The sequence below is a fragment of the Pagrus major genome, chromosome 6 (genome assembly GCF_040436345.1).
Source record: "Pagrus major chromosome 6, Pma_NU_1.0".
Lineage (NCBI taxonomy): Eukaryota > Metazoa > Chordata > Actinopteri > Spariformes > Sparidae > Pagrus > Pagrus major.
Window position 1 is genome coordinate 14,762,293 of NC_133220.1, and position 27,008 is coordinate 14,789,300.

At 39.8% G+C, this 27,008-nt stretch overlaps 2 protein-coding genes across 2 annotated transcripts in view; one reads left to right on the forward strand and one right to left on the reverse strand.

Annotated features, from left to right (window-relative positions):
• Window positions 1-10,509: 10,509 nt before the first annotated feature.
• poc1a (POC1 centriolar protein A) overlaps window positions 10,510-27,008 on the forward strand; it is a 40,162-nt gene continuing 23,663 nt past the window's right edge. The window contains exons 1-9 of the mRNA XM_073468731.1: window positions 10,510-10,598; window positions 13,409-13,493; window positions 13,658-13,829; window positions 14,087-14,266; window positions 14,480-14,587; window positions 16,252-16,367; window positions 18,018-18,151; window positions 22,547-22,615; window positions 22,902-23,051. Of these exons, the coding sequence (XP_073324832.1) occupies window positions 10,584-10,598; window positions 13,409-13,493; window positions 13,658-13,829; window positions 14,087-14,266; window positions 14,480-14,587; window positions 16,252-16,367; window positions 18,018-18,151; window positions 22,547-22,615; window positions 22,902-23,051 (1,029 nt within the window). The 5' untranslated portion in view covers window positions 10,510-10,583. The remainder of the gene's footprint in view (window positions 10,599-13,408; window positions 13,494-13,657; window positions 13,830-14,086; window positions 14,267-14,479; window positions 14,588-16,251; window positions 16,368-18,017; window positions 18,152-22,546; window positions 22,616-22,901; window positions 23,052-27,008) is intronic.
• b9d2 (B9 domain containing 2) lies at window positions 11,580-12,465 on the reverse strand. Its single transcript, XM_073468924.1, has one exon. It carries the CDS (start codon window positions 12,266-12,268, stop codon window positions 11,741-11,743), a length of 528 nt encoding a protein of 175 aa, XP_073325025.1. The 5' UTR covers window positions 12,269-12,465; the 3' UTR covers window positions 11,580-11,740.

A 27,008-nucleotide genomic window follows, 5' to 3' on the forward strand; every position in this document is an offset into this window, starting at 1 on the left:
AAACTAAATGACCAAGTGACATTGGTCAGGTCATGAGTGCATGAGTGCTGCAGGGATGATGTATTTTAGTAGGCTAACCCAGAAGTTAGCATAGCCCTGGTTTCCTCCACATAAAGCCTCCTGGATTTTTCACATGCTTCACTATAAATTGATACAAGTTGGAAAGTTGGATATAAGACTGTTTGAAACTGAAGTCCCCCTGAAACCTAAATGTGCACGAGTGAGCAGATGAGTCTCCCGGTCGGCATGATGATGTTTAATGTCCACGTTAACCTCTGTATTCTCATTTAGCCACTTGTTAGCACCCGCTGTTTGGCCTGTAGGAAGTTACGTTAGCGAGTGACGCTACAGTTACTACATAGTTGATTGCTATTGATTGATGAAAAAGCACAAATGTTTCCTGGTTACTGATTTACACATCAAGGTCTTTACCCATCGGGAACAGCTAGACGCTCCGAAACCCCTCCATTCCGAAACACCCCCACTCCGACACACCGCTGTTCCGAATCCGACTTTCAAGTTCCAATTACTTCCCAATAGGGTTAGGGTTAGGGTTAGGGTCAGGGGTTCCCCAATAGCCTTTTCGGAATAGCGGGGTCTTTAGAAAAAATGGGAAACCACACCATTACGAAGAATGGAAGTCTATTTTCGGAACAGCGGGGTTTCGGAAAGGCGGGGTGTAACCTTACCCATCAGAACGTTTAAGTTTTAATTTTAGATTTTTTAATTGCTGGTAAAGTTACGTTTTTTTCCCCTGGTTGCCACCACGGTTTTATAGAACGCCACTTTGGATGCCTGTTCGTATCACCTGCAGTCAAAAAGATAGCGATTGATATAGCTGAACAATGTGGCTTTGTGTATTTTACCTACATGACATCAGAAAAAAATGCTAAAGGAAACAGCTTAAGGAAAATCTTGCAAAAAGCGTGTCATGCTCTGGTTGGGCAAGACACTAAAACAGCATTTTAAAAGGCAGTCTATCTGCACTCATTCCAGTCATTTTTTCCGGGCTGCAGAAGTGATCACCCACCTGGCTACTAAGAAGTCAACCAGACGGCTCAGCTGATTAATGCCTTTGTCTGTCAGGGCTTGATCTCCTTCAGAAAGGTCACTTCCTCATAACGTGGAAAGCAGGGTGTGTAGGGACTAAAAAAATGACAGTTAATAGCCAGAGCTTATTTATGTCACAAACATATGCAGCTGCACGCGACACACGCAGAGCGGTTTGTATGACGTCTTTGTCTGTAGCCTTGTCATCATGAGTCTCTGTGGCTGTCTGGGGAAATTGATTAGAAAAGCATTACATTTCAAAGTTTTGAACATTCCTCAGTGTTTTCAGGGAGATGCCCGTGTTGCAGCTGGTTTTTGAAGACAATACATCCCTTATTATTAGAAGTGCGGTGTCATCGTCCAAGATGAATTTTCCCTCTGTGTTGTGCCGGCCTTCAAAGAGTAAGAACAGGTAGATGTGTTATTTTATTGGGGTCAGCGTTCTTTTTTCTAAATTGTTTAAAGACAGCTGTTTTTTTATTTTGGTTTTTGTTTTTTTTAAAAAAACAAAAAAAAGCGTGAGGTTAGTGTTGTCCAGGGAGGCAGCCATAACAACGTCAACTCAAATAAAAAAAGCGATGCACAAGACTTGGTCTCGTTTCTGCTTTCCAGGATTCAAAAAAAGACTTGACTTTTGTCTCAATACAACACTTGCTAATGCACATAGCTTAATGAAAATAGTTACTGAGATATGAATGGCCTTCTTATCCAGTTTCATGCTTTGGTTGTCAGTGACACTGACCTCATTATCTGCTTTGCTGCTGCCGTCAGGGTCCAGATAGCTGCAGGTCCTTGGGGCCTCCAGGAATGTGAGCATGTGACTGTTTCAGCTCATCTGAAAGGTGAAGAGTACATGTGCCTGCATGAATTACGTGCAAACTTTTGCATCTTTAAAGATGTGAGTCATTGCTGGGACACAAATAGAATTAATATGATTGCCGTCTGTCAGTAATTATACTGTATATTCTGTCACATTGTATTTACAGAACAAACTGCATTTATACTGCACTGCACACTGATTTAGAGTAAATAAGCTCAATATGATGACATGCACAGTTTATGAGTAACGCATCAGACAATGGAGGCCACTTCAGGCCCATTATATGAAACAGTAACTTACCTCCTTCATACAGTACAAACCACAGCTAAACAATTAATAAAATGTCACAAATACAAAGGCAGCAAATTTACTATAGTGTGTATTTGACTCAGATGATTATGAACCACTTGGTGATTCTGATTTTTTATTTACTCTTCATCACTACATCGTGGTGTGGAGTAGAAACACAAGACAAACAAAACCATGATACGTCAGTAAACACTCAGAATAGATTCCCAGCACAAGCGCAAGTTGTTCAAAGAGAAAACAAAACATTACTCAAAAGCGCTCCTAGTTTACATACAATCTTTGGTTTATCAGTCTGCAATAACAGTATAAGTTCATACATAGATGGATGTCTGACAAAGTGTTTTGGCATATTTCTTTCTATTATCAACAGAACATGATATTCATCCCCCAGACAATTAACATTACATAAAGTACAAAATCTGTTACTCCCATCCAGACCTTTGTATAATCTGTCATTAGAAACTCTGAGGACAAGTGGTTATTACACTGGTTATTGCACAATTATTTCTGTTGTGGTGAAAATGATCACAAGAGACGCGTCTGTTATTGCAACAGAGCAGCAGCAAATGACAAAAGAAAAATCCCCAGCGAACCATAATTAAGACTTCCCGTCTCAGTTCATGTCACCAAAGAGTCGTGCGCTGGCATTCCATGGAAATTCCTCCAGAGTTTGATGCAGGTACAACAGGTTGGGTGTACTGAAGTGTTATACTCTTATGTGCAGACAGTGGATTTACAACAGCATGGGCAGTTGACTTGAAATCATCCATCAAGGACAACATTCATGATTCAATTATTCTGCCTTGTGTTGTTGTTTGATTTGCTTGATAACAACCTCTCTAACAAAAAAGAGCCTGGCCATATACTATACCTTATGTTCCTTATCTTATCTGTTTTGTTGGCTCACCTTTCAAGGAAATACTACGGACTAGTTGCAGTCTTTATTGGGTGCAACATACAGGGAACTCCATTCACAAGCTTTGTTTAGTTACTGTGGGCGTTTTAATGATCGAAGACGCTTCCTCTTTGGCTTACTGGATCTTGAGATCAGACAGGAATGAAACTCTGGGGCCGCAAAATGATCCCCACCCTGACCTGATGGTTGGAGGAATGAGGAACAAATATCTGCCTCATACATGCTCTCACTACCCAGTTTGCTGTGTGAGAGCTGCTGTTGGTAAGATAGTTGATTTCTGAAACTCATTCCCAACTGACGCTTTGGGTTTTCTGGTTTTGCATGACAGCCGACCCGACCTACAATCCCAAAGCGTCAGTATTTGACAAGCTGGGAATGAGACTCAAAAATCGGCTATTATGTATACAGCTTTTTGTGACGATCAAAAAGGGTTCTCCATTTTAAAAGCCATCTCAAGAGCTTGCAGCATAGGATGAAAAAAACATATTGTTGTCTCTGGGGTCCTTAAATTTAAAGATTTGTTTGGTAGTGCTTTTTTTTAAAGGTCAGTTTCCTGGGAATGTCCTTTGAGTCACTAGAATAAATGTTGGCAATGTCGGTTTCTACAAACCACGGATATTTCTTTGTGTGGCAACTTTACATTTCTTTAGGCTCAATTTTAAATTATATGTTGAGGTAGCACTGTGCTAATTGTTAGGTTTGGGCACAAAAGACACTTGATTAGGGTCAGGAAAAGATCATATTTTGGCTAACGTGGCTAGAAATTTTCTCAATGTCTCATCAAGCAGCAACTGACATGAATGTTCGCTCACGTAATTATGAAATAATAATATGTAATACGTATAATAATGATAATATGTATGAGACATACACATTTGCAGAAACATAAAATTGGATTTTTTGTACTTTCATACAGGGAAATTATAAACTTCCTTTTTCAGAAAAGCATGTTGAGTTCTGTGCTTGCATCTTGACAAATTTCAAAATTTTTTCATGTCATCTAACTTGCTGTGCTAAACTAAACAACTCTGCACAATAACTGCACCCATTAGATATTGTCTGTACTTTCCTTATTACTTCTTGGAAATTATTAAGGAATTCTTCAGAAATGAAGACCCATAAAATGAAGCATTTACAGGACTGTAACACAGTGTATCTGGGTATTGATTGCAGGGGATAACATTGGCCTTTGTGCACTCTGACGGGCACAGACGTGACTGGCCAGTGTCCAGGCTCACCAGCTGGACATTCCTCCCCCTTCACGGCCTTCCGTGTCCCCCTGCCCTTGGTTAGAGACACCTACAAGGCCATGCCATGGATTATAGGGCAAAACAGCACGACAGCATTATTATTAATAAAAGTATGATCATTGTAGGTCGAGGAAATTAATGTTTATGTCTAAAAGAGGCCAAGGATACTTCAGTTGGTCAAGGTTGCGTCCTTATTAGTTTTCTTAGCAGTACTCTTGTTTGTTCTGTGTTTGTTTTGTGTTGCCTGTTTCAACCTTCACCTTGTAAAACCTGAGTCAGACTTTGCTCACACCCACCTGAAGCCACACCAGGAACCAGTATGTGTAAAGGTAACATCCAGTAAATGTCAGACTGGCGGCCGCACAGGCTGCCGTACCAGACTGCCAGTAACTTTACATTTTTGTTGTCACTGCTTAACTTCCCTCTTCCTTCTCAGTTTGTTTTGGCAAACAACAGTCTGGGAGACACCTGAACAAGTTCCAACCCTGAAAAAACATTTAAAAAATCAATGTAATTTGGAGAATTATAATTAGACTTTCCATTACACTGGAAAATCTGCCTAAACTGGTTTTTACATAAACTGTGTTTGATTGCCTGTTTTCAGCGAGCGTTGTTGTGTTTGTAGTCTGTATGTGCGTGACAACAAAGGCATGCAGTTACAGTAGCAGTGTCTTCCTTTTCCTCCCAGCAGGCCAAGCAACACAACATTCTTCCTTTTTTACGATCAGCCTGCTGATAACGAGACATTTCATTAAACAAATCTGTCACGCGATATTAACACCATCATAACCCAGGAAAAGAAGAGCATTGGCGTGCATTTATACATTAGATTTCATAATCAATGATGAAGCTGCTCTCAGAGGACTTGTCATAGTGCACTGTGTGGTAGGTTAAATGCCGATCTGTGATAACATTCTGGGTAAGAGGGTATCAAAGTTTGCAAAAGCATCAAGACTTTGTTCTTATGGCTTTGTGTGCTTCTATGCCAACTTGTTACCACATCATGCAGGTAAAAGGGTGTCGGGCAAGTAAGTTCAACAGACACTGATGCCTCGCTCATGAATGAGGTTAAGGGTGGCGTGACCTCAGTTGTACGATTGCCATTTTGCATAATGACCAGTTATCTTGAACAGTATTGTTCACGTCACAGTTGTAAGACGTTTGAGGACAAAAACAAGAATGTAATATGGAAAATGCAACAAGTGTTTTTCGTGCACTCCTTCACAGAAATCATCGTAGGGACGAGCACGCAGTCTTCCCACAGCTGCAGCAGGAAGAGCCGACTCAGCTGCGTGTTTTTTCAACGCTCGGCTCCAGTTGTTGGAATGAGACGCAGCTGAAACCAAAATTCATATTTTGCTAACTCATCTCAAAAATCAACTTGATTATTCACTAAATTAATAATGTTTATTTTGCCATTAAAGTCAAAAAGATTCAATACACAGACCAACAAGAAGTACATGTACCAGAAAAGCCTGTGATGAATTGTACATTCACAGTATCATAAAGTAGAAATCAGAATATAGTTCAAGCATTTTTTACAGCTTACTGTTTACAGTCCTAAAACAGGATGAGTCAGCACTTTCCAATTTTCATCCACAGGGTCTGAAAATAAGATTTGTGCATAAAGACAGACGGTATTTTAAATGACTTTGAAGAAAGGACATCTGGCTGTAGATGTTTTGAAGGCTGATTAATGTGGATATAATATGTTTTTGTGTCTTAACTGTGCTGCCTTTCTTGGCCAGGACTCTCTTGAAAAAGAGATTTTCAATCTCACTGAGACTTTTTCCTGGTTTGAGAAAGGTTAAATAAAGTAGCAGTATAAAAACTTTTTTGTAAAGTTAACTAGACTTGTTAATATCTGAGCTGTAGCTTCTGCGGCTGCGTACAGCACTTACATAGATAACTGGTGTGGTTGGAACATTCAAAAGTGCTTTTTATTTTTTATATTGCCCTGTAAATAAAAAAAGCTCCTTTGATTCTTCAGATTTTGTTGTCTTACGTTCAATCCAGTGTAAAAAAATCACTAATCAAAATAAACACATAGTGTTTTAGAATTACAAGTCAGGGCTCATATCAGACATGTGAGAGCAGAACAGCGCAGGTTGACTGAATCTTCTCTCCGCTGCTCTTCCTTGAAACTGCTGGTTGTAACTGCAAAACAACACCAGCTGTGGAAACAGCAAAGGCTTTGTTTTAAGTCTATTATAATTAAAGCTAAATGATTTTTCAAAAAAGAAACAATGTGTCCTCAAACTTTGAAAGTAACTTTGTGTTTTTGCCTCTGCAACTCCAGTTAGAGACAGGTCATCAAAGGTCATGCATTGAGCAAATATTACATAATAATCCTTGTTGACTATGTTGTCTATAGTGGGTCCATCGGGAACCTGAACCTATATATTTTTAAAAAGTTCCTCTTCTTCTGTGTTGGACAACCATGAAGGCAAACCATGTTGAAACAGTCAACAGTGCGATGATGCAGATCCACGTACGCCATCATGAACAGTTCAGTGGAGCGATTATCTTCACATTTCCTCATTCACGAGCGACATATGTGCTTCACTTTGTGTGAATTGAAGGGTTGCATAACACTAATGCCTTTAAGCTGTTGGGACAATGGGGCAAAATATTTTGACTCTAAATGAGGTGGCAGAGCAAAGGTGTGTCTTTAGAAACAAGGAAAGAGGGAACGTTTCTCTGACAAAACTAATCCGTTTCATAAAAATCCCCTTTAGATTACATTATGTAACTTTCTTCAAAAAGAAACCAAACTGATCTAAAAAATAATGTGAAATCCAAGAAACTCTTTGTGCGTGTGACTGAAAATGTGACAGGCAGCATAATGCTGTCATCGCTGTAGACAGCATGACAAATGTGGTTTGAGACGTATTAATTACTTCCTTGCCGATAAATTGTTGACATCATTTTCTTTTACCAGACAAAAACATGACCTCAGCCTCGCAGAGCTGTCAAAATGCTAGCCCTTTGGTTTGATGTCACATTTTTTCTCACGGGACAGAGAGAAACACGTACAAGGCATTTCAACTTTTTTATCCAAGTTGCAAATCGTCTTAACTTTGTCATATATGAATTGAAATCATACATGCAGTGAGTAGCTCATTTGAATTGCCTTTGGGTCACTTTACACAAAAAAACAACTGTAGGACTGTTTTTTTAAATGATAACAGCGCCTCACATCTGTAGGCTAACTATAAGAGATTATTTTAAAACTTGGCTCCTCCTAAATGTCAGGTAATCCCTATTATTACCAATGCAGATAATTATAGATGATCTAGTGAATTATGTGGTGCTATACTGTAATTATGTCCCCCGTTATCCCCGCACCCTCTATGTTGTGTTGTTATGTTATCTATCAGTGTACGAGATGCAAAACATTCAAATTAAATAAACAAGAATAAGACATTATCAATGAGACTGTCAACAAGCAACAAGACTGTCAAAGGACAGCTCTGACATTTTTTGTAAATTGTCTTATTTGCTGTCTCACTGAGAGTTTGATGAAAGATTAATATAAGCTAGCCTAAATGTTATATATGTATGTTTCAACACAGAGATACTGCAACCCAGCAGCAAAAACATAGCCTGGCCCAGCAAGACTGGAAGCCAAAGTCAAAAGTTGAAGAAATAAGCAGGTCTAAATAAATATTCAGTACAAAGACACTACAGCTAAGATACGACAAGCTTAGCAAGACTGGAAGCAAATGGAAACAGCTAGAAAACTGTCAAACATAAAAGATAAAGAGGTAAATAAGATTTCCAGCGGCTCCAAGCTATCTTGTCTAACTGCTCATCGAACCACAAGGTCTCATTTTCTATACAGTGTGTGAACTGACAGCATAGGTGTTGTTAAAATATGGGCTGTATGTTTGACCTTGGTCCCAGCCTTTGGGTTTAGATCAGGCCACATGGACGTCACATTGCTTCCTCTTTACCGAAGTGAACTTTGTGCACTATGACAAACCGCAGAACTACTGTATACAATAACGGTAACAATCTACAGACGCTCACGTGGATCCTGGTGAAAGTTGACAGTGAGGGAGATAAGATTAGAGCCATTTACAGGGTTAAACGGCCGCCATAAATGACGAAGACACCTAAAGATAAAGCAGAAAACAATAAAAACATCCTGTCTTACTGAGAAGAAACCCGGATTTGTTTTCAGTGAAGTATATACTGCTTCCCATCAACAATAAGCGCAACGGTTATCGGATAACATGCGACAAAAGTGTGTGTAAAACACCTAGGCGTGTTATCTATAGCCCCTCAATAGCTGCTGATTGTTAACACCAGTTGCTAATTGAAAGCATTCCAGTTAAAGTCTTTTTTCTTTTCCTCCTTCCTTCTAATCGGAGTCATCATCTACTGGAATGGAGATGAGCAGGAAGTGTTTACACAATTATCAAGAGGTATGAGCTGTTTTTTTAAATGGCATGTTGATGGGTAGCATTGCGTGCTCTTACTCTACACTGCAGTGCATTGAAAGTGTGCAGTGTGTAGTATATGGTATAGTATTACTGCATCCATTCACCAGAATATAAACCTAAGGGTTTGTCTCATACAAGGCTGGCAGAAGCATTTACATTAGTCAAAAGCTCTACCTGCTTATGTAACAGTTTTCACAATCTGTCACATTATTGACCATTCTCACAGGCTGAACAAGAATGAGCAGGTTTGGGCAAACAAACGGGGAATGTGATCCTTGACTCACATTCAGCTATACGCTGTAAAAAAAATTTGTGTTAAAGGAAGAAAATATCTTTGAAAAGAAAAAACCTCCGGGCTCATATCTGAACGAGTAGTTTTGTTTTGCTCAAGGCCTTACACATACCACCCGGCAAGTGCAGCCTGTTTTTGCGATTACGTCCTTAAACAGAAACATGACTACATGGTGTGAAAATAATATGAGAACAGCATAATTACAGTCAGTCATACTATACCACCACTATGGGTTAAGGAAGGGATATTGTGGTATGAAATGTTGGCTATGTGGCAACAGTCCAGCTGAAACGGCCCTCGGGGGATTTGGTTAAATTAAGGGCTTGTGTTGATATTGAAATGGTAAGCACAATGGTGAGTGTCCTTTGAAATACCACACTCAAGTACTTAAATCACGATTTTTCTGTATTATGATATTTCTAGACTTCTCTTATGCCAAATCTTGTAAAACAAACAATGTTACACATCCTGATTTGACTTTTATTCGATGAAATAACCTCTGTGTGGTGGTTAAAACATGCTGAACATTTGCATAGGAGACACACAGGTCTGGATTGCCAAGCAGAAAAAGCAGTCTAACAGCCCAAAAGTCCTCGGCCTAAAGGGGTTTCAATAGGTTTGTGATCTGTGAATTTACACAAATTACTGAAGCACTTATTATACATAGAGATCTTTGGTATGTTTGGACTTAAATTTCAGGGACTTCATATAAAATGGGAATTAATTATAATAGCATGTGAAGATGGGTGGGGTTTTTATACATTTAGCCTTATGAATAAAAGATTTAGCTAAGACTATCAAAACACTGACCATTAGATCTAGCTTTGTGTCTTATGATCTAAAACAGGCATTGCTGTGATTTTGTTACTGAACCGTTTCATGAAGAGCGAGCATGAAAAAGAAACAGATGCTCTGCTGTTTCAACATCACTTTTACGGTAGACACATTCACTGCTTTCAAAGCCAAATCTGCATCTGAAGAATTCACTGGAAGGATAGAAATCACTCCTTACTTTGCAGGTTTAGTGCATAAATGAGATGAATCAGTTTTTCACTTCCTTGTTGTTACAACCGCAACATGCTGGTTAAGATTTGTGCGACTCTGCTGACACCTGGTGGTCATGGCGCGCCACTACACTCTAAAAATGAAAATTCCCTCTTGAATATATAGACGGATTAACATCATATAAATTATTTACTCTTGTTTACTCACCTGTAAAGCATTGTAACATAACACGCTGGTACAATATGATCTTTATGACACGGAGGTTTAGACAGAAACGGTACAGCTTTCCCTTTAAGAAAATCTGACCGGTGCTCAGCGCCCAATCGCGGCGCGTAAACTGAATTTTTGTTGTTGTCAGCAACCAGCGGCTAGAAGTAAGCTAGCATTAGCCGACGAGCTAACAGTGCTATACTGTTTGTCTCATTCACCGACATAAAGAATAAAGTACAGCAGCTGTTGTCACGTCAAGACAGTCACTTCGATATCAGGAAAGATGTCGTCTGCACTGGTGAGTTTAAGCTAGCTGTGTGGCACTTGTTAAAACTACTTGAGCCTCTGAGCTGAAGTTGGTTTCTTGTGTGTATCGTTAGCTTCTCACTCGCTAGTAAAAGTAGAAAGTGGACAGTAGCAGTCGATGATTACTTTCATACTCGTGTGGTAACACGATATAATAAGGCTAATGTCACCTCTGTTGTATGTGACCTGGGTTAATGTGTCGTAGGCACGTTTTTGAGTTGGAGGGAGAATCTGTAGTTGATAGGTCACACATGAATGGAAGTGTCAGACTGGGACAAAATGGTAATCCGCCATGTCACAAATATATAATAAACTTCATTTACATAGCACCTTTAAAAACAGATTAAGTGCTTTGACAGTCGAGCAAAAGCAGGAAACTCAGGAAGACAATGTTACAGAATAGAAAACTCAAACTTTATTCATACAGCACCTTTTAAAAACAGTTAACAAAGTGTTTTGACTGTCAAGCAAAAGCAGGAAGAAAGTGTTAGAGAATAAACACTCAATAGATCAAGTTAACAGCTCATTTTATTTAAAAGTTTCTGAGCTAACACAAGCTCATGAATAGAAATCCACCCACTGTGACATTAAAGAAAAAGTCTATGTTTTTGTGTTTTTTGCACTTTGTTGTGTCAAACATTGTCAAAGTAAATTACTACTTGGTCTGCCATGTTTTTATTGCATGAAATTCACACGCTCTATGTTAAATGATTTTAAAGTAACCACATTGTCTCACTGTAGTAAATTTCTGGGAGTTTTTATCACATTATTTCGAGTATGCTGCTGAGGTTGTAGTTACGCATTGATACATTATTTGCGGATCATTTTCTTTGACCTTTTATATTACAGTTCAATCATTTTCTTGGTAATAATACAGAATTAAACTGTATATGAAGCATGATTGTGAATGATCTGGTTACTATCCAGCTGACATTGGGGCTGGAGTGGGCTGACAAACCAACAAGAAACCAACTTCGTTAATAAGAGTTTATTTACATACACCTAGTATATAAAAAAAGGACAAATGCAATATAGAAAAAAGTGAAAAACTTCTCGAAAAACAACTCAAAAACAACCTCTGCCTGCACAATAAACAACCGTGACGGATTATATAGTCCCTTTCATGTCGTTGTGTTAACTCTCGACGCCATATTTGTCAAAGTGTCTCATGATAACGCCTAGCTCCAGCTCCACGGTCCCCATGGCTTCGGTGTGCAGCCTGTATCTGTCCGCCCCGCTGTATATGAGGTCCGGGCTGCGGAGCTGGGGACCTCCGCCGACGAACATTTGAGCCAACTGCTCCTGCCAGGAGCCGAGCGGCCTCCAGGTCGCACAGCTTATCCGGTGATGTCCCGGGCTGGAGGGGACGTGACAGTAGCCGTACCCGTACAACTGGCAGCGTCCGAAAGAGTCCTGGTGCCACACTTGGACATGAAGCTTCGGCCAGCCTTGGAGTCCTTTAGTCGCGTAGTGCAGATCTATCGGGTGACTCCAGTATGCCATGTCTCCTAACTGGGGGATATCCACCTGGGTCTGACCCTCCTTCAGTCCAGACAGGAGACGCCATGCTCCTCCCGTATGAACCCCCCATTTGCAGAAGAGGCTGTTTTGAGGAAAACCAGTGCCCCCAACGATCTGGCCGATAACGTGCAGCTCTGCCATGTTACAAATGTCCTCTTACACAAAAACACGCGGCTCAGGAGGTCCTCTCTCCTCTCCTCCTCCGAGTTTAGAGGCTAGCTAGCTTAACGGCTAACGGTGACTAGCACCACAGCTCACGTCTCCTTGGTAACTCAGTGGTGACCAGGGTAACTTTTAACCCTGAACTGGACTTCTCAGGCGGCACTTCCTGTCACGATCCCTACAGATAGTAGATGTTTTAATGTAAAACACAAAGCCGAAGCGTGCCAATATTAATTTTTCCAACACAGTACCAGAAACATATCTAACATAAGTGATGGAGATAGTTGGCGGAGCTACAGATTAGGGAGTACTGCCTGACAGGCTAAGCGCAGGGGGAAATCTGCCCGTGTAGCGCTGCTGTTGACACGTTTCCTTGTTTGGCATCGTCTATAAAATAACGTCTGTGGACAGGAGACAAAATCACACGTGTCCACATGTTTTATTATATATATTCAACCAGTAATTACGAATTAATTTATATTCACCACCAGCCTGGATATAAACGGGAAGGAATAAAGTCTATAAACAAGAAACAGCGCCACTCCGCGGCCATAATCCAAATGTCTTTTGTTGTGGAAGACTCACAGAAGACTGGTCTGTTACGGTTTAGGAATGAGATTTTATAATAGTCAGAAAAGGGTGTACATTCTCTTATAAGACTTTTTTTTTGTCGAAAGACCTTCCTATAATAGGGTTTACATTTTCAGGTTATTTTTTCGTTTTAATCACACTGTACTTGATTGTCGACATTGCACTGAAGTCCTGCACTGCTCTTTTTGAATGTACCCATTGCCTTTTTTGCACTGGTTTTAATAAGAGCTCTGCAAATAAACCTATTATTATTATTAATTATTATTATTAACACACTGTGCTCCAGAGTCCTAATACGTTTGCTGACATAATGTATGTAACTTGATTCTCATAACCTTTTTACATGACACTTGTCAGTATTTTACCGGCTTTACTTGCCTGTAGCTCAGGACTGCACAATTAATCAAACTATTATTAAAAGTTGCAATAATTTAGTAATGAATATTTATTGAGAAACACTTTGAACAAGTTTGGGCTTTAATAATGCCGCTACAATATGTCTGTCCGTCTGTCTTGTCTCCTGTATAGTCTGATCCAACTCTAGAGAGACACTTCAAGGGTCACAGAGACACTGTGACGAGTGTGGACTTCAGCCACAACATGAAACAGATTGGTAACTACTACGTCATTTTACACAGTGTCTTTATGTTTGCCCGTTTATGGCCAAATAATTTGCTGCACATGTTGACCTTTTATTTTACTTTCTGTTTGGTATGTTCGGTATAAATATACACACTATGTGTTCAGTACACTCACCTGTGCTCCCTCCTCTCTCAGCCACAGGCTCTATGGACTCCTGTGTGATGATCTGGAACATGAAACCTCAGATGCGAGCATATCGTTTTGATGGACACAAAGATGCTGTCCTTGCAGTTCAGTTTTCTCCGTCCGGCCACCTGGTGGCCTCCGCCTCCAGAGACAAGACTGTACGTCTTTGGGTGCCAAGCATGTGAGTTTTGAAGTATTTCGATTTTTTGTTTTGTAGTACAGCTTTATCATTATTATTGTTTTCCACTAGAAAAAGCTATCACAAAGGACAATGATGCTGACTCATAACAAAAGAACCAGACAGTAACAGTGAACCTCCTGCTTGTGCCAGCACAGAAAAAAGCACACATTTCTGAACACCCACTGGTTTTTGATTGTTTGTTTTATTGTTTTAAACTTGAGTGTTGTCTTAGTGTTTGTGTGTGTCTGTGTGCACAGGAAGGCTGAGTCAACAGCTTTTCGGGCTCACACTGCCACTGTGCGCAACGTTAACTTTTCTGGTGACGGACAGAGTCTGGTCACAGCCTCTGACGACAAGACCATCAAAGTGTGGACCGTCCACAGGCAAAAGTTTCTATTCTCTCTCAACCAGCACATCAACTGGGTCCGCTGTGCCAAGTATGATGCACACACACATACATACATACAGTTTTTGCAGTTAGATATCATTAGCTGCTACAGATATTCTACTTTTTGTTACATATAAAAAAAATCAGCACATTTCTGATTTGTTTTACGACTTTAATGATTGCACGTCACAAGTAAAATTGTGGCCGAAGACCTAGATTATGGCCAGTTTTGGATCTCGAATTTCCATAACATCTCTTGCAGGTTTTCTCCAGACGATCGTTTGATTGTGTCGTCCAGTGATGATAGGACTGTAAAGCTGTGGGACAAGAATAGCAGAGAGTGTATTCATTCTTTCTACGAACATGCCGGGTAAGCACCTGGGGCCAGAATGATGCATGTAAAAATGTGGATAAGAAATGGTCTGATGTGTGTGCATTGTGTGTGGGAGAAATAATTGCAGTGAGAGAACAAACAGCATCCATAATTTTGTCCGTATTAATGTTTCTTCTGGTAGTTTTGTAAATATTGAGGATTTAGAGCGAGGATACACAATTAAAAGGCCCATAACTCATCTGTCTCTGAAATTCTTTATTTTCAAATTAACTGACTTAATAACTTAACTCATTAACTAAATTAACTGACTTAATTGACAGATAAATCAGATATTTTACTAAATTTGACAGCTGCAACTGTAATTTGGTTGTGAATGCTTTGGTTAGATTTGAAAAAGTTTGTACAACATTAAACAGAGCTGGAACCTCTTCCATCATGCAGTCACTCAAGTGTTAGAACGATTCATAAACATAAATCACAACCATAAACATAAATGCTCCTACCAGGGACAGAATGAATTGCATATATAGGATCTTTTAGTGTGAAATACTCATTTATGGGATCCAAACTGTGAAGGAATTCTTGGGAACTGGTCTACTCACTACTGACAAAGGTTCAGGAGACTTGGATGTATTATGCTGACACATTTATTGAAGCTTGATTGGGGAGAATTGGTGTAAGCATTCAAGTAATTCTGAAGACCACCTCCTGAGCAGGGAGTCTTAAACCTTGAATTAGACTTACTAAGTGTCCAAATTAGTTTAGTCTTCACTCATCTATACTTATGTAAGGATTTTGTTGAAGGATTGTTTAACTCAATCTAATAGGACACTGAGTGTCTGTAAGAGTCTGAGGCCGAGTACATCATTTCTATTGGCCTTGGGTCCCCCGGAGACAAAGCCAATGTTATCAGGACAGCTGCCAGTCATTCTTAGGAGACACTGAGGTGAACTAGCTCCGAAAGAGACTGGGACATTTTACCTTTATTAAAGATGCAAAATTCCTTCACAAGATCTATCCTCATTTCTGCCTAACTTTTGCTCCTCTTCCCCTGCATAACTCACTGTCTGATCCTACTACTTGCATAGCCTCAAACGCCCTCAAGCAAAGATTAGACTTCTCTCTGCTATTGGGCTAATTTAACCCATCGTCCACAACCAGCATATCTGTCAGCCAAGCGACACTATTGAACATTTACTGTTCGGTTTAAACAAGCAAAAATTCCCAGCGTGAATCAATTTATTCTCATTGTGAATTAGAAGATGGCTGGGGGGCCACCTGGCACCCTGGCGCTGGCCAGATTTGGCCCGCAAGCCGTAAGTTGAGTGTCACTGATTTAGAGCATCATGTGTGTACTTTATTTTGTTTTAGAACGATAGACTATTAACACAAATGTTTCAGCAACAATAACCAAAAAAGGTGACAGTTTTTGGAACAGTGTGTCCTTTCAAAATTGCTGTAACTTAACACCTACTCATTCATTACTAACTTCTCCAAAAGCATCAGCTAAAAGCCTCAAATGAAGAGTGGTTTTTGATTTTTGAAATGTGGAAAAATAATTCAAGTCAAAATGTCCCTAGTGGGTGTTTAATAGTAATATTTTAGTGTTTTTGTGTCAGTTAAATTAATCACCTGTAATAATGAATCTGAAGTACCGTAAAAGCTTGACCAAAGACCTCATTGTCATTTTTTTTGTCAAGTTATGCAAACCAAGTGGACTTCCATCCAAGTGGAACATGCATCGCTGCAGCCAGCACAGACAACTCTGTCAAGGTGTGGGACATCAGATCCCATAAGATGCTACAGCACTACCAAGGTAAAGACCATATAAGGAAAGTATTCAGTTCACAATGTAGTCATTTGAAGACAATTTGCACTCAATCGCTGCATATTCGTAGCTTTCGTACAGAGACTTAGCAGACGTACTTAAACATTTACTGAAGAATTGATTGCATTTTTTTGCTGCAGAATTGTCAGTTAAGCTGTTCTAGATGTCTTACAGCTGTTTTATTAATAGATGTTTAATATTGAAAACACACAGGTAAGTTTAACAGAGTTACACAGTAAAAAAACACGAGGCCCAGTGTTTGTGTTTGGGATAAAATTACCTTGAGCTTATAATCAGAATCAGCTTTACTGGACAAGTATGTGTACACATACAAGGAGTTTGACCTTGGTTTTAAGTTGCTTACAGTTACAAGAACAAAACACATGAAGGCAGAAATAGAGGACAACAAAGCTGAACAAACTGCAGTACAGCTAAAGCAAAGCATCACCTTTAAACAGTGAAAAATGCAGCTGAGCCCTGCGACAAATCACTGAAATAACACCGTGATAAAATCAAGCTCTAAAGCTCACGATTAAAGTGGTAATCAAGATTCATGATTTCCTGCATATACAATAAAGCAAATGTTGATGCCTTTCGTCAGCCTGCCAGTCAGCCTGATTGTTCTAATCAGCTCTCTTAAATGGATTTGAGTTGTGAGATCTAATAACGGATAATCACATCTGTCTGAGCAGACGGGGCATGAAGATAAAAGCTTTTCCTCTCCTCTTCACTTCTCTCGTTTCTTCTCCTTTCCACCGTGCTTCTCTCCACACACTGTAGGTAATTTCCAATAGTATCAAGTGTAAAGTTGTGGTTAAAATGAGGTGTGTTTACTGTTGAGAATTATTGGTAATTGGTGGTTTGTTTAGTTGTATTTTAGTCTTTCAGTGTTGAGTGGTTCATTCCAGTGGTTTTGTGTTTATGTGGGTGTTAACCTTGATCACTAGAAGTCACACACACAAAAAATACATCCCTCTGCTCTCAATATAACTGGATGCAGCTTTTCAGTCTCTTCATCAGTTATTCGTGTATCTTACATGTGTCATAGCTTCTTGCAGCCAGCAGAGGGACCATGTCGCTCATCAAATGTCTGCTGTCCTCATTTTGTCTCAGTCAGGAACCCACTCACCACATGGTAGTATAATTTCAGGCTGGGAGGAAGTTTTGATTAGTTGCCATAGGCTACTGTATTTAATGTTAGTCTTCTTGATGACATTATCCGCTCATGTAAAACTGATATAACACTTCTCTGAAGTTACACAGCAACTGTGGCACTGTGATGTACAGCTGCAGCGCACTTCAGTGGGATCAAGGCAATCATGTCAGGAAGCATCTGCCCTGCTGAAGTGTCCTTGAGCAAGATGGTGAACTCTTAAATGCCCCTCAGGTGCTCGCATATAACTGACCTAGTTCCTTGACTTCCAGTTTTGAGAGAAAAGAAACTTATTCAGAGAGTATGAAGTACAGTTTTAGCACAAGGTATAGTATATTTTCCCTTTCTCAAAAAGTTTGAGTGGCAGCGTCACCTCAATAAGAATATCTTTAAATTGCATTATAGTCATCGCAGTTGCCATCAGGAAAGTTATCATAATAATGTTTATCTTTCCGTGTGTGTGTGTGTGTTTGTTTGTTTTGCAGTCCACAGTGGAGTAGTGAACAGCTTGTCTTTCCACCCGGCTGGTAATTTCCTCATCACTGCTTCCAGCGATTCCACAATGAAGATACTGGACCTTGTAGAGGGCAAGCTGCTGTATACACTGCACGGACACCAGGTACACACACACACAACCACACACAGAATACAGTTCAGATCAGGCCTAACTGCAGTTTACCCAGTCGTGATCACGATAGGTCACGTCTGTAGTCTGCTCTGCTGTTCTTGAGTGTGTGTGTGTGTGTGTGTGTGTGTGTGTGTAGGTTTGGTTTGGACAGCTATGTGTGAGTGTGCTTGACATCTCCTTTGTGTATGTTTGATTGTCTGAAGTGTGTACATGCGTGAGTGTGTGCGTATGATGGCTTTTTTCGCATGTGGTGTATTTTAGGACTTGCCAGGCGAGCAGGCAGCCCACTCACGATGACTCGTCTCATGGTTGTTGGAAGGAAACAGAACTGCGTTTCAGCCTCCGTTCCTCTGGTTCCTCTCCTCCTCCTCTTCTCTTCCTCCTCCTCTCTGTTTCCGGCCGTCCTTTTTTTCGCTCCGACTTAAACCCTCCTCTTCTGTGTGTTCTAGGGATGTTTTAGCCTCATTATCATGCCAGTTTTCCTCCTCGTCCTCTACTGTTTGCTCTCACATCTCATGTACTCACATTTTGGCCGGCTGGACTAGTTGGCTGGACAGCTCGCTGACTGTATCTGTTTGTTTGAACAGCTGATGGACTGGCTTGCTGGCTAGTTGTGGAAATCAGTGGCTTGCCAGTACCACATGTGGTCCGTCTGTTTATCTTTCCCTCTGTACACGTTGCCTGTCTCTCATTCTGTCTTTTTTTTTGTCTGTGTCACCTGTGCTTCTCTTCAGCCGCTTGCCAAGACTCCTCTCTTTGTCAACATAAAAAAAGCCCTTTTTCCCCTTCTCTCTTCACACTTCCAAATTTGTCATCTCCTGCTCTCTGTCTCCGTTTCTGTTGTTGTTCTTTTTGGCTCAGTGGTGACTCCGCCAATCTGTTGGTGCTGGGAGCGCTCAGGGTGTTAATTGTCTCTCCTGTCGCATAGCAAGGAGATGGGAGAGACCCCCATCTGTTCGGTGTCGGTGTGTAGGTTTATGTGTGTTTATGTGTCAGCTTGCATTTGTTCTTCTGTGTATGTGTGCAGACCTATGTGCATATATGTGAAAACACACGAGGGCTCTGAGGTCGTGTTTCTCCTGTTGGATCTGTTAAATGTGTTGTTTACCCCGCCTCAGGAGGACAATACCTGGTTGGGTTGAATCAGCCTAATTGGGGTTGATTTGTCTCTCTGCTCCTCTGTTTGACAACTGACTTTTCACAGTGTGATCCAGAACTTTTTATTGAGAAAGTCTTCAACTTAGTACATGAGTTTACATTTTTAAAGACCCCTTAAGAGAAATGAGATTCAATAATATTTTTGGCCAATAAGAGCGCTATGGAGAAGGCCGCTGTTTTCTTTGTATCTTGTGAATGCGCACTAGGACGCTGATGTACACACAGTGGATATAGGTGTTGTGATACACAGTCCTGCATATAGTTATTCATGCTATTCAACTGATCAACAGTTGGTAAGAAATATAGCAATGCACCAACAAAGGCAAGGAAGAAGAACACTGCTTCTTTTGTAATGCTTGGGTATGGGGAGAAAATCTTTGTGAGCCAGAGCTCATCATCTGTGATTTAAGCTGTGGCCAATAATCAATCACCCCAATTAACGAGGATGATTAGAGAAGGATGAAGAGAGGATGGATATTGAGTTTACTGTTTGTGAAGACATTTGTCCAGGAGATTCTGGATCCTGTAGAACCCTTATATTGAAAATATACCCATAAAATGCCATGATAACATGATGGTTTTAAACTACAAAACCTGAACGTTTTTTAACAGAGGGCTTGCTGTCTTTTCTGTTCTGTGCTGTCATCAGCTGCTCCTATAACACACAGAAAGTAAAAGCCACAAGCCTCTGCTCCATGAAGTCTACTTGCCTAAATCTACATTATTATTAAAGCCTCTTGTTTCGATTGCACCTTGAGCAGGTCGACGACAGAGGGTCGACCAGAGGTGGTTAAAGGTTGAGCCTACATGGTTGATGATGAGCCACTACGCTGCTGATTTATATTCGCTTATATAAACTCCTGTTGCAGCATTATTTGTTGAGGTTTTTTGTGTTAAATGATGGAGTGCTTCCGATAACAGAGAAGGAAAGAAAAGAAAACCTTTAGTGACAGTTTTGGATTTTTAATAATAAGTTTGCAAACCCCTGCTGGAGTTAATTAGCTACTCCACACTGCACTTTCACATCCAACCTGTGGATATCACACACAAGCGACACACAAAGCCTGTGTTTTGAACAATTTCAGACTAGTGTTTTTAAGGCTGAATAACTTCCCATTCTACCTTCATCTGTTGGAGTGAAGGTAGAAGTGATATATAAATATATATTAATATATATGAAATTTAAAGCATCAGAACACTCATTCCACACAGACCTTTCTTCAGAAACTGTGTCTTTAAACTAGCCGTCAGGACTTCAGTCAGTTTGTGATGTAACATACGGATACACGGTGAGCGATACTTGCTCAGGCCTGTGAGAGCTGACCATTCAGCGCATACTTGGCTTTGAGTGGCCTCAAAGAGACAACCACTAAAACTGAGCGTTTGGACAGAGGATGAATAGAGGTGCTGCAGCAATGGACAGTATTATGAGAAAAATAATGTGTTTTTAAAACATTAACCTTTTCTAGTAGACACCAGAATAAAATTATGATGATCAAAGAATGATCACTACAACTAGTCATGAACCATTTTTTAAAGTAAAAGGCATATTTTCATGTACTAAGACCAGATGTGTAGTTATGCAATTATCCGACTTGATACTGAGCACCAATCTGAGACTAGTGCTCTTTGTTCTTTTTAATTTAGGGTATGTTTAACTGCTCTGAGAGGTATATGTCAAAGATATAACAGAGTAAAAAAACATAGCCAGTGTGATCATGTAATAATTTTTGTTAGTCATAACTTTAGGGACAGCACCATGTGCAGCCTGTCTGGCTTTTGCAACCTGCGTTCATTTATCAGTACATAAAATGTGCCAGTTAGGTTCACTGGCCTGTCAGACTCTCACTGTGCGTGTGTGCATGTGTGTGTGTGTGTGTGTGTGTGTGTGTGTGTGTGTGTGTGTGTGTGTGTGTCTGTATGTGTCTGTATGTGTCTGTCTGGCCATGGCAAGTGCCAGCCTGGCAGCAGGCATTAGTCAGAGCAGAGACAGAACATGCTGTCTGTCAGGCCGTCGCGTTGCCATAGTGACACTGTCTGCTTCTCTCAGGTGCTTCTGGGAAACCATTCCTCACCCAAACCAGCCTGTCTGGGTGCCAGCCACAGGACACAGCTCCTTTTTTTCCCCTCCCAGCAGCCTCCCTGTCCATTTCTTTTCCCTTCTTTTGTTTGTTCTCTCCTTCATCTTCTCTTTGAACACAGTCAGAGGGCTCAGGCTGTAATCGTTGACCCCATTCTGCACTGCGAGGTAGAGAAAAGAATAAGAGAGAGGGAGTGCTTTCTGAGTTTTTGAAGCTGGAAGTCTGTCTGCACTCTAGTTTCATACACATGCACACACGGCATGTTAGAGTCCTGACTTCCCCAGGTGATGCTTTTTGGCTCTGACCATGTGTGACCTCACCCCACCTGAGTCTCCGCTTTCTGTTATTGATTGCTCTGCTGCAGTCCCACACGTCCACCCCCTCCTACACACACACATACAGGAGCTTCTGTTCTGTTTACTCAGATGGTTTAAGAGTTTCCTAAATGCTACGAGCTACAGACGCAAAAAACACTTTATCCTCCAGCTCTTGTCATTGTATGTTTTATAACCTTTGAAACAAGTGTGTTTGTGTATTTTTATTGTTGTTTTCTGTATTTTGTTCAATTATGTAGTGCTTACCTTCCCCCCTCATTTTACATGAACACCTACACGTTTCCTGCAGCTAGTCAGAAGAAAATGATTAAATTATTCATATAATTCAAACTATGTGTAAGGTTTGAAAATGAATGAATGGGCTGACTACAACACAAAGACAGCACCATTTTCACACAGATTTCTTCATTTTCTTTTATGGGTGCAACTAGATATAATTTTTTGATTAATCTGAGAATCTATGTTATTAATTGTCTAAATTAATTGTTTTGTCCATAAGTATTTAAATTGTTTGTTTTTTCCAGGCCAAAACCCACAAAGTTTCAGTTTAATATCCCATAAGACCAAGTTCTTACAACTACTGACAGCGTGTTGTATGTTTTTAATTCATTTGGATTTGTTGGCTGTTTCTTGGCACTCAACATTTCATAGCAACAATTACAGTGCTTTTACTTTCATCTTGAACAAACAGTTGGGAGCTAAGAGTTTCAGGATTCTTCTCTTTTTAAGAAAAATAAGGCAATTAAGTGATAGATTTCACTGTATTATCACCTCCATTCTCTAACTCTGTCTTCCTCTTCCCCTCACTCCAGGGTCCAGTGACCTGTGTGGCCTTCTCCAGGACAGGAGAGTACTTTGCCTCTGGCGGTTCAGATGAACAGGTGATGACTTATTCTTGATCCTAAAACACCTAGCCAGATATAGCCTATTGATTGGCTTGCTGATGTCTAAGTAGCCAATGCTCCATATCATGTGACTTCCTCATACTTCTGAAAGTGATACGAAAGGGTAAATTGACAATCTTTGAAGCAACAATTCAAGAACTTCTAAAGGAGAACGCAAAACTGTATTTATGTAGCACATTTCATTCAACGTATATTAGATTGTTGGGTATTCAACTTTGGTGGTTTATTTTGGATTAAGCGACAGTTCGTGTTCACCCTACAGGTTATGGTGTGGAAGACCAACTTTGACTGTGCTGACTGCAGTGATGGTGTCAGACTGCAGCATAAAACCACATCCAGCTCTCAGGCACCACCAGCCAGCTCCACAGCTTACCCACCCTTTAACTCACATCCATCTGTTCTCCGCAGCCAGGTGAGTTCAGACAGCTGGAGACAACCACAGATCCAGCTTCTTTACACAATTTATATTTTATTCAGTCACATATCGTTTTCTTTCCCGAACACACCCAACCCTTACATGTACACACTACTATTGCCCTTGCTTAATCAGTATGTAATTGCACAGTGTTCAGACTTTTTACATCATTTTTCAGGTTTTTGGCAAGCTCTGGTTCCATTGTGAAATAATGTAAAATGGGGCCACAGCTAATCATTATTTTCATTATTGATTAATCTGCCGATTATTCTCTCGAATAATCTATAATTGTGTTGTCTATAAAATGTCAAAGCACAGAGTGACGTCTTTAAGTTTCTTCTTTTGTCTAACAAAGAGTCCAAAACCCAAAGACTATAATAACAAAGAAGAGCAGCTAATCTTAACATTTAAGAAGCTGGAATAGGCAGATGTTTGAGTTTTTTGCTTGAAAAATGGCTGAAACAGTTTATCAAAATAGTTGGTCATTAATTTTATTTCAATCAAATAAGTAATTAATTGACTAATCATGACAGCTCGGCCATAAAAAAGCCACTAAGGCACCAGGATGCCTCATATTTCAGCTGATTTTGCTGTTCCAAAATGAAGATGGATCATATGTCATATCACTGTATGATCATCTGGAACTGGATTTTAAGCCCATCGATTACCAATACCATAGTGATACTTGTTGATGCAAGAGGCTACAGTTTACACTTAAGAAAAGCTTAGAAGATAAACTGATAATAGAAATGGATGATTTCATTATTCTTAGAGCTTAATTTATAGATTTTAGTGTGGCTAAAATATGAAATTTATCCCGACCGTTGCTCAAGCAAAACCTGAATGAGAGCTTCAAAATGATGTAAAAGCCTGTTATACTTTGGCCAACGTACAGAGAAATGTGCACAAACGTGTATGTCTATAAGTGCTCACATGAGCACAAAAATAAAACTAATTGAAACAAGAATGCACACACATTTGCATACATGTGTGTGGCCCGTCTCAAAAATAAACATGAAGAAACAAATGCACATGCACAGATGCCCCTCAGTATTTCATGCTGCCAGTGCGGCTGGCTTATTTCCTCCCTGCACATCCTTCCCTTTGAAGTCTCGCAGTGTGGCCCAAAGCTACATTCATATCTCACATGCAGGCCGAGAAATACCTACTTATTCCTGCAAATACACTTTGATATGGAGGAAGATTTTTTTTCATCTTTCTGACCACATGAAATAGATTAAATATTAATCCATGCTCAGTTTATTCTGTAATGCAGAAAATATAGATATCTTTCAATACTACAGGTGAGTTTTGTTTGAGTTTTCTTGCTACAGCTCACTGTAATTATCGTGCCTTTTAATTACCCACAGTGCTGAAATGAGGCACTGACAAACTAAAAGGATAGATGTCAATGAAAATGTTATTTCTTTAAGTGCATACTCTGTTGAGTTTGTTAATTCAAAAAGTCCTTAACGATCTCGTTATATTAAACATTTTATTCAAAAAAACATCAGTGCTTTTATTCCTGATCTCATTGTAGTACATGTGACACTGCACTGTCCTGATTCATACTGTTTTTATTTAATTTGACAACTAAGAGGTTTGGACAATATTATGAGTCAATAACTGCCAAAATCAGTTATGCTATAAAAAAATACTGAGATGGAAATCAAGCCTTCCAGACTCTAAAAGCACATTTTGTGGCAGTATCTCCTCCATTTTCATGACAGTAATTTAATAAAACATCATTTTCTGTGTTTCAGTAGGAGTCTCTACTTGCACTGATTCCACCACACCCTCTTTCACTGCTCTGTAAATCTGTCCAAGAAGGAAGTGCAGTTAAGAGTGATCATACAGTCTTATTTTTGTTGCCTACACAAGTTTGAACCTTTTATGTATTATTCAGTTTTAAGTGTGGGTTTACTTCAGGTATCCTCAGACTGACTGTGGGGGTGTGATTGCAGGCACCACAGTGCAGTAGGTGGCTTGTTAGCTGTTGTGAGAGTTCAGGCTGATGTAATATCAATAAACACAATCAATGGGAGCAGTTAGATTACTGATGGGACTCTCAGTGTCTGTGTTAAAACTGATTATTTAAGAGCTCTACTTAGTTGAGCTGTCAGGTATATGTGAAGCCTGCTATGCTCAGCGAGAGTTTTATTATTTGTTTTGAAAGTGACTAATGTTCATAACACTCAGTGATAGTACATTATTATACCTATTAAGACCGGGTGCAACGTATGCACGTCTCCTTTTAGAGCTGGATGTGACAGTTTGTTTTGGGTGATGTTGTTTTCAAGACATGTGACTGAAGAAATGCACTGTGACTCGCTGAAGCACATGCGGGGAAGGCAAAATATTTAGAGATTTTGTTGATGTAAAGTTTTGGGAGGTGTTTTCAAACAATGCTTTACATTTTAAAATGCATTTTAAATGATATTGGATAAAGCAACGACAATTTTGACATAAGGATGTATGAGGGAAATCTGAATCTGATATGTTTGTAGCTTGCTTAGGTTTTATAAGCAAGTCATGTTAACGTAGTCTCATTGCTGCATGCGGTCCATGTGGACATTTTCTTTTCGTTATCAATTAATTTGTTTATTACCTTTTCAATGAAACGTTTGAAGAAGTCAAGTGAAAACTAGAAAATCTTTAGACCGTTTCTTTACTCAATAATTAAAATAGTTCGGAGTGTGTGAGTGTGACAGAAAAGATTTAAAGATAAGTGATGGGAAACACAGACAGTCAGAGAGTAGTGCAGCCATTAGCAATGTTAAAATATTAAAAGACCTTGTCAGATGTCACTCACATTAACACACACACACACACACAAAGGGGACAAGGTGTCACAGGCTGGTTGGGGAACCTCGGGGAACGGTTTGGATTTCAACCCTTTTGACTACTACAGTGTTAGTTACATCAACAAGGGCACAGCCAAGGTCCTCTCTCTCTGCCTCTCTCTCTCTCACACTCACACACACACACACAAACACACACACACAGACACAGACACACATTCCCTCCCTCTCTTTGCTTTTGTCTTATTGATCGCTCTGCTAGAAGTTAAGATCCAGCCACAGTGATGCCACCTGGCCTTTACACTTGATTGAAAATCCAGAATAGCATCAGACTCATAATGAACAATGTATGTAAGAGGTGAAAAAAGTAGACATAGTGTTATATTAAACCAGTGCTAGTAGTTAATGCTTTGAAAGGCAAAATGTATGACTAATTAGCAAATTGACGATAGTACATAGAGCATGGAATACTTGTGTACGTGTATATATCTTACAATGTACCATTGCCATCATGTCAAGTGTGTTGTCTACCCTTAATGGCACAAAAATGTACTTTTTTAGGTTTTAATTTGTTTGCCAGTATTATTATGTTGTTACACTTGAACTTAATTACAAAGATTTAGGGAAACTTTCCAAAATCTGTTCTCTCAACAGCTCGGTATTGGAAATCATCATAATCTGATTTTTTTTTTTAACCTAAATCAAATGGTTTGTTAAACAAAAATTGTATTTATCATAAAGCTTCAACATTACATAATTATTATGCAACAGTACTTTGGAGCAAGTGTTTAAGCAGCATCAGTCTTCACATTGAATGCAAAAGTGTATTTGCTCAGATTTTAATGTCCTTTAAACACCCGTTTTCTTTATGCCATCCATGAAACCCTCAGGGGCCTTTTTCTTTCCCTCTGTCTTTCTCTCTTGCTGCTGTGATACCGGACTGTAAATGGATTTTAATAGCTCTTCCACTCGACAGCCGTTATTACAGACGTGCCTCAAAGGGTGATTAGAAAATGGTGCCGTTGGACCATGTGGAGAGAGATGATTAGTGTAATGTATGAAAGGTATTCTCTTCTTCTGAGAAATACTGTTCTTGTGAAACCCAATGAACCCTTTCAGTGGGAATGATGTTTTTTTATATAAATACATCTGC

Bases quoted from the DNA above. Each gene is read 5' to 3' on its own strand.
- b9d2 (XM_073468924.1), bottom strand. From the start codon at position 12,268: ATGGCAGAGCTGCACGTTATCGGCCAGATCGTTGGGGGCACTGGTTTT.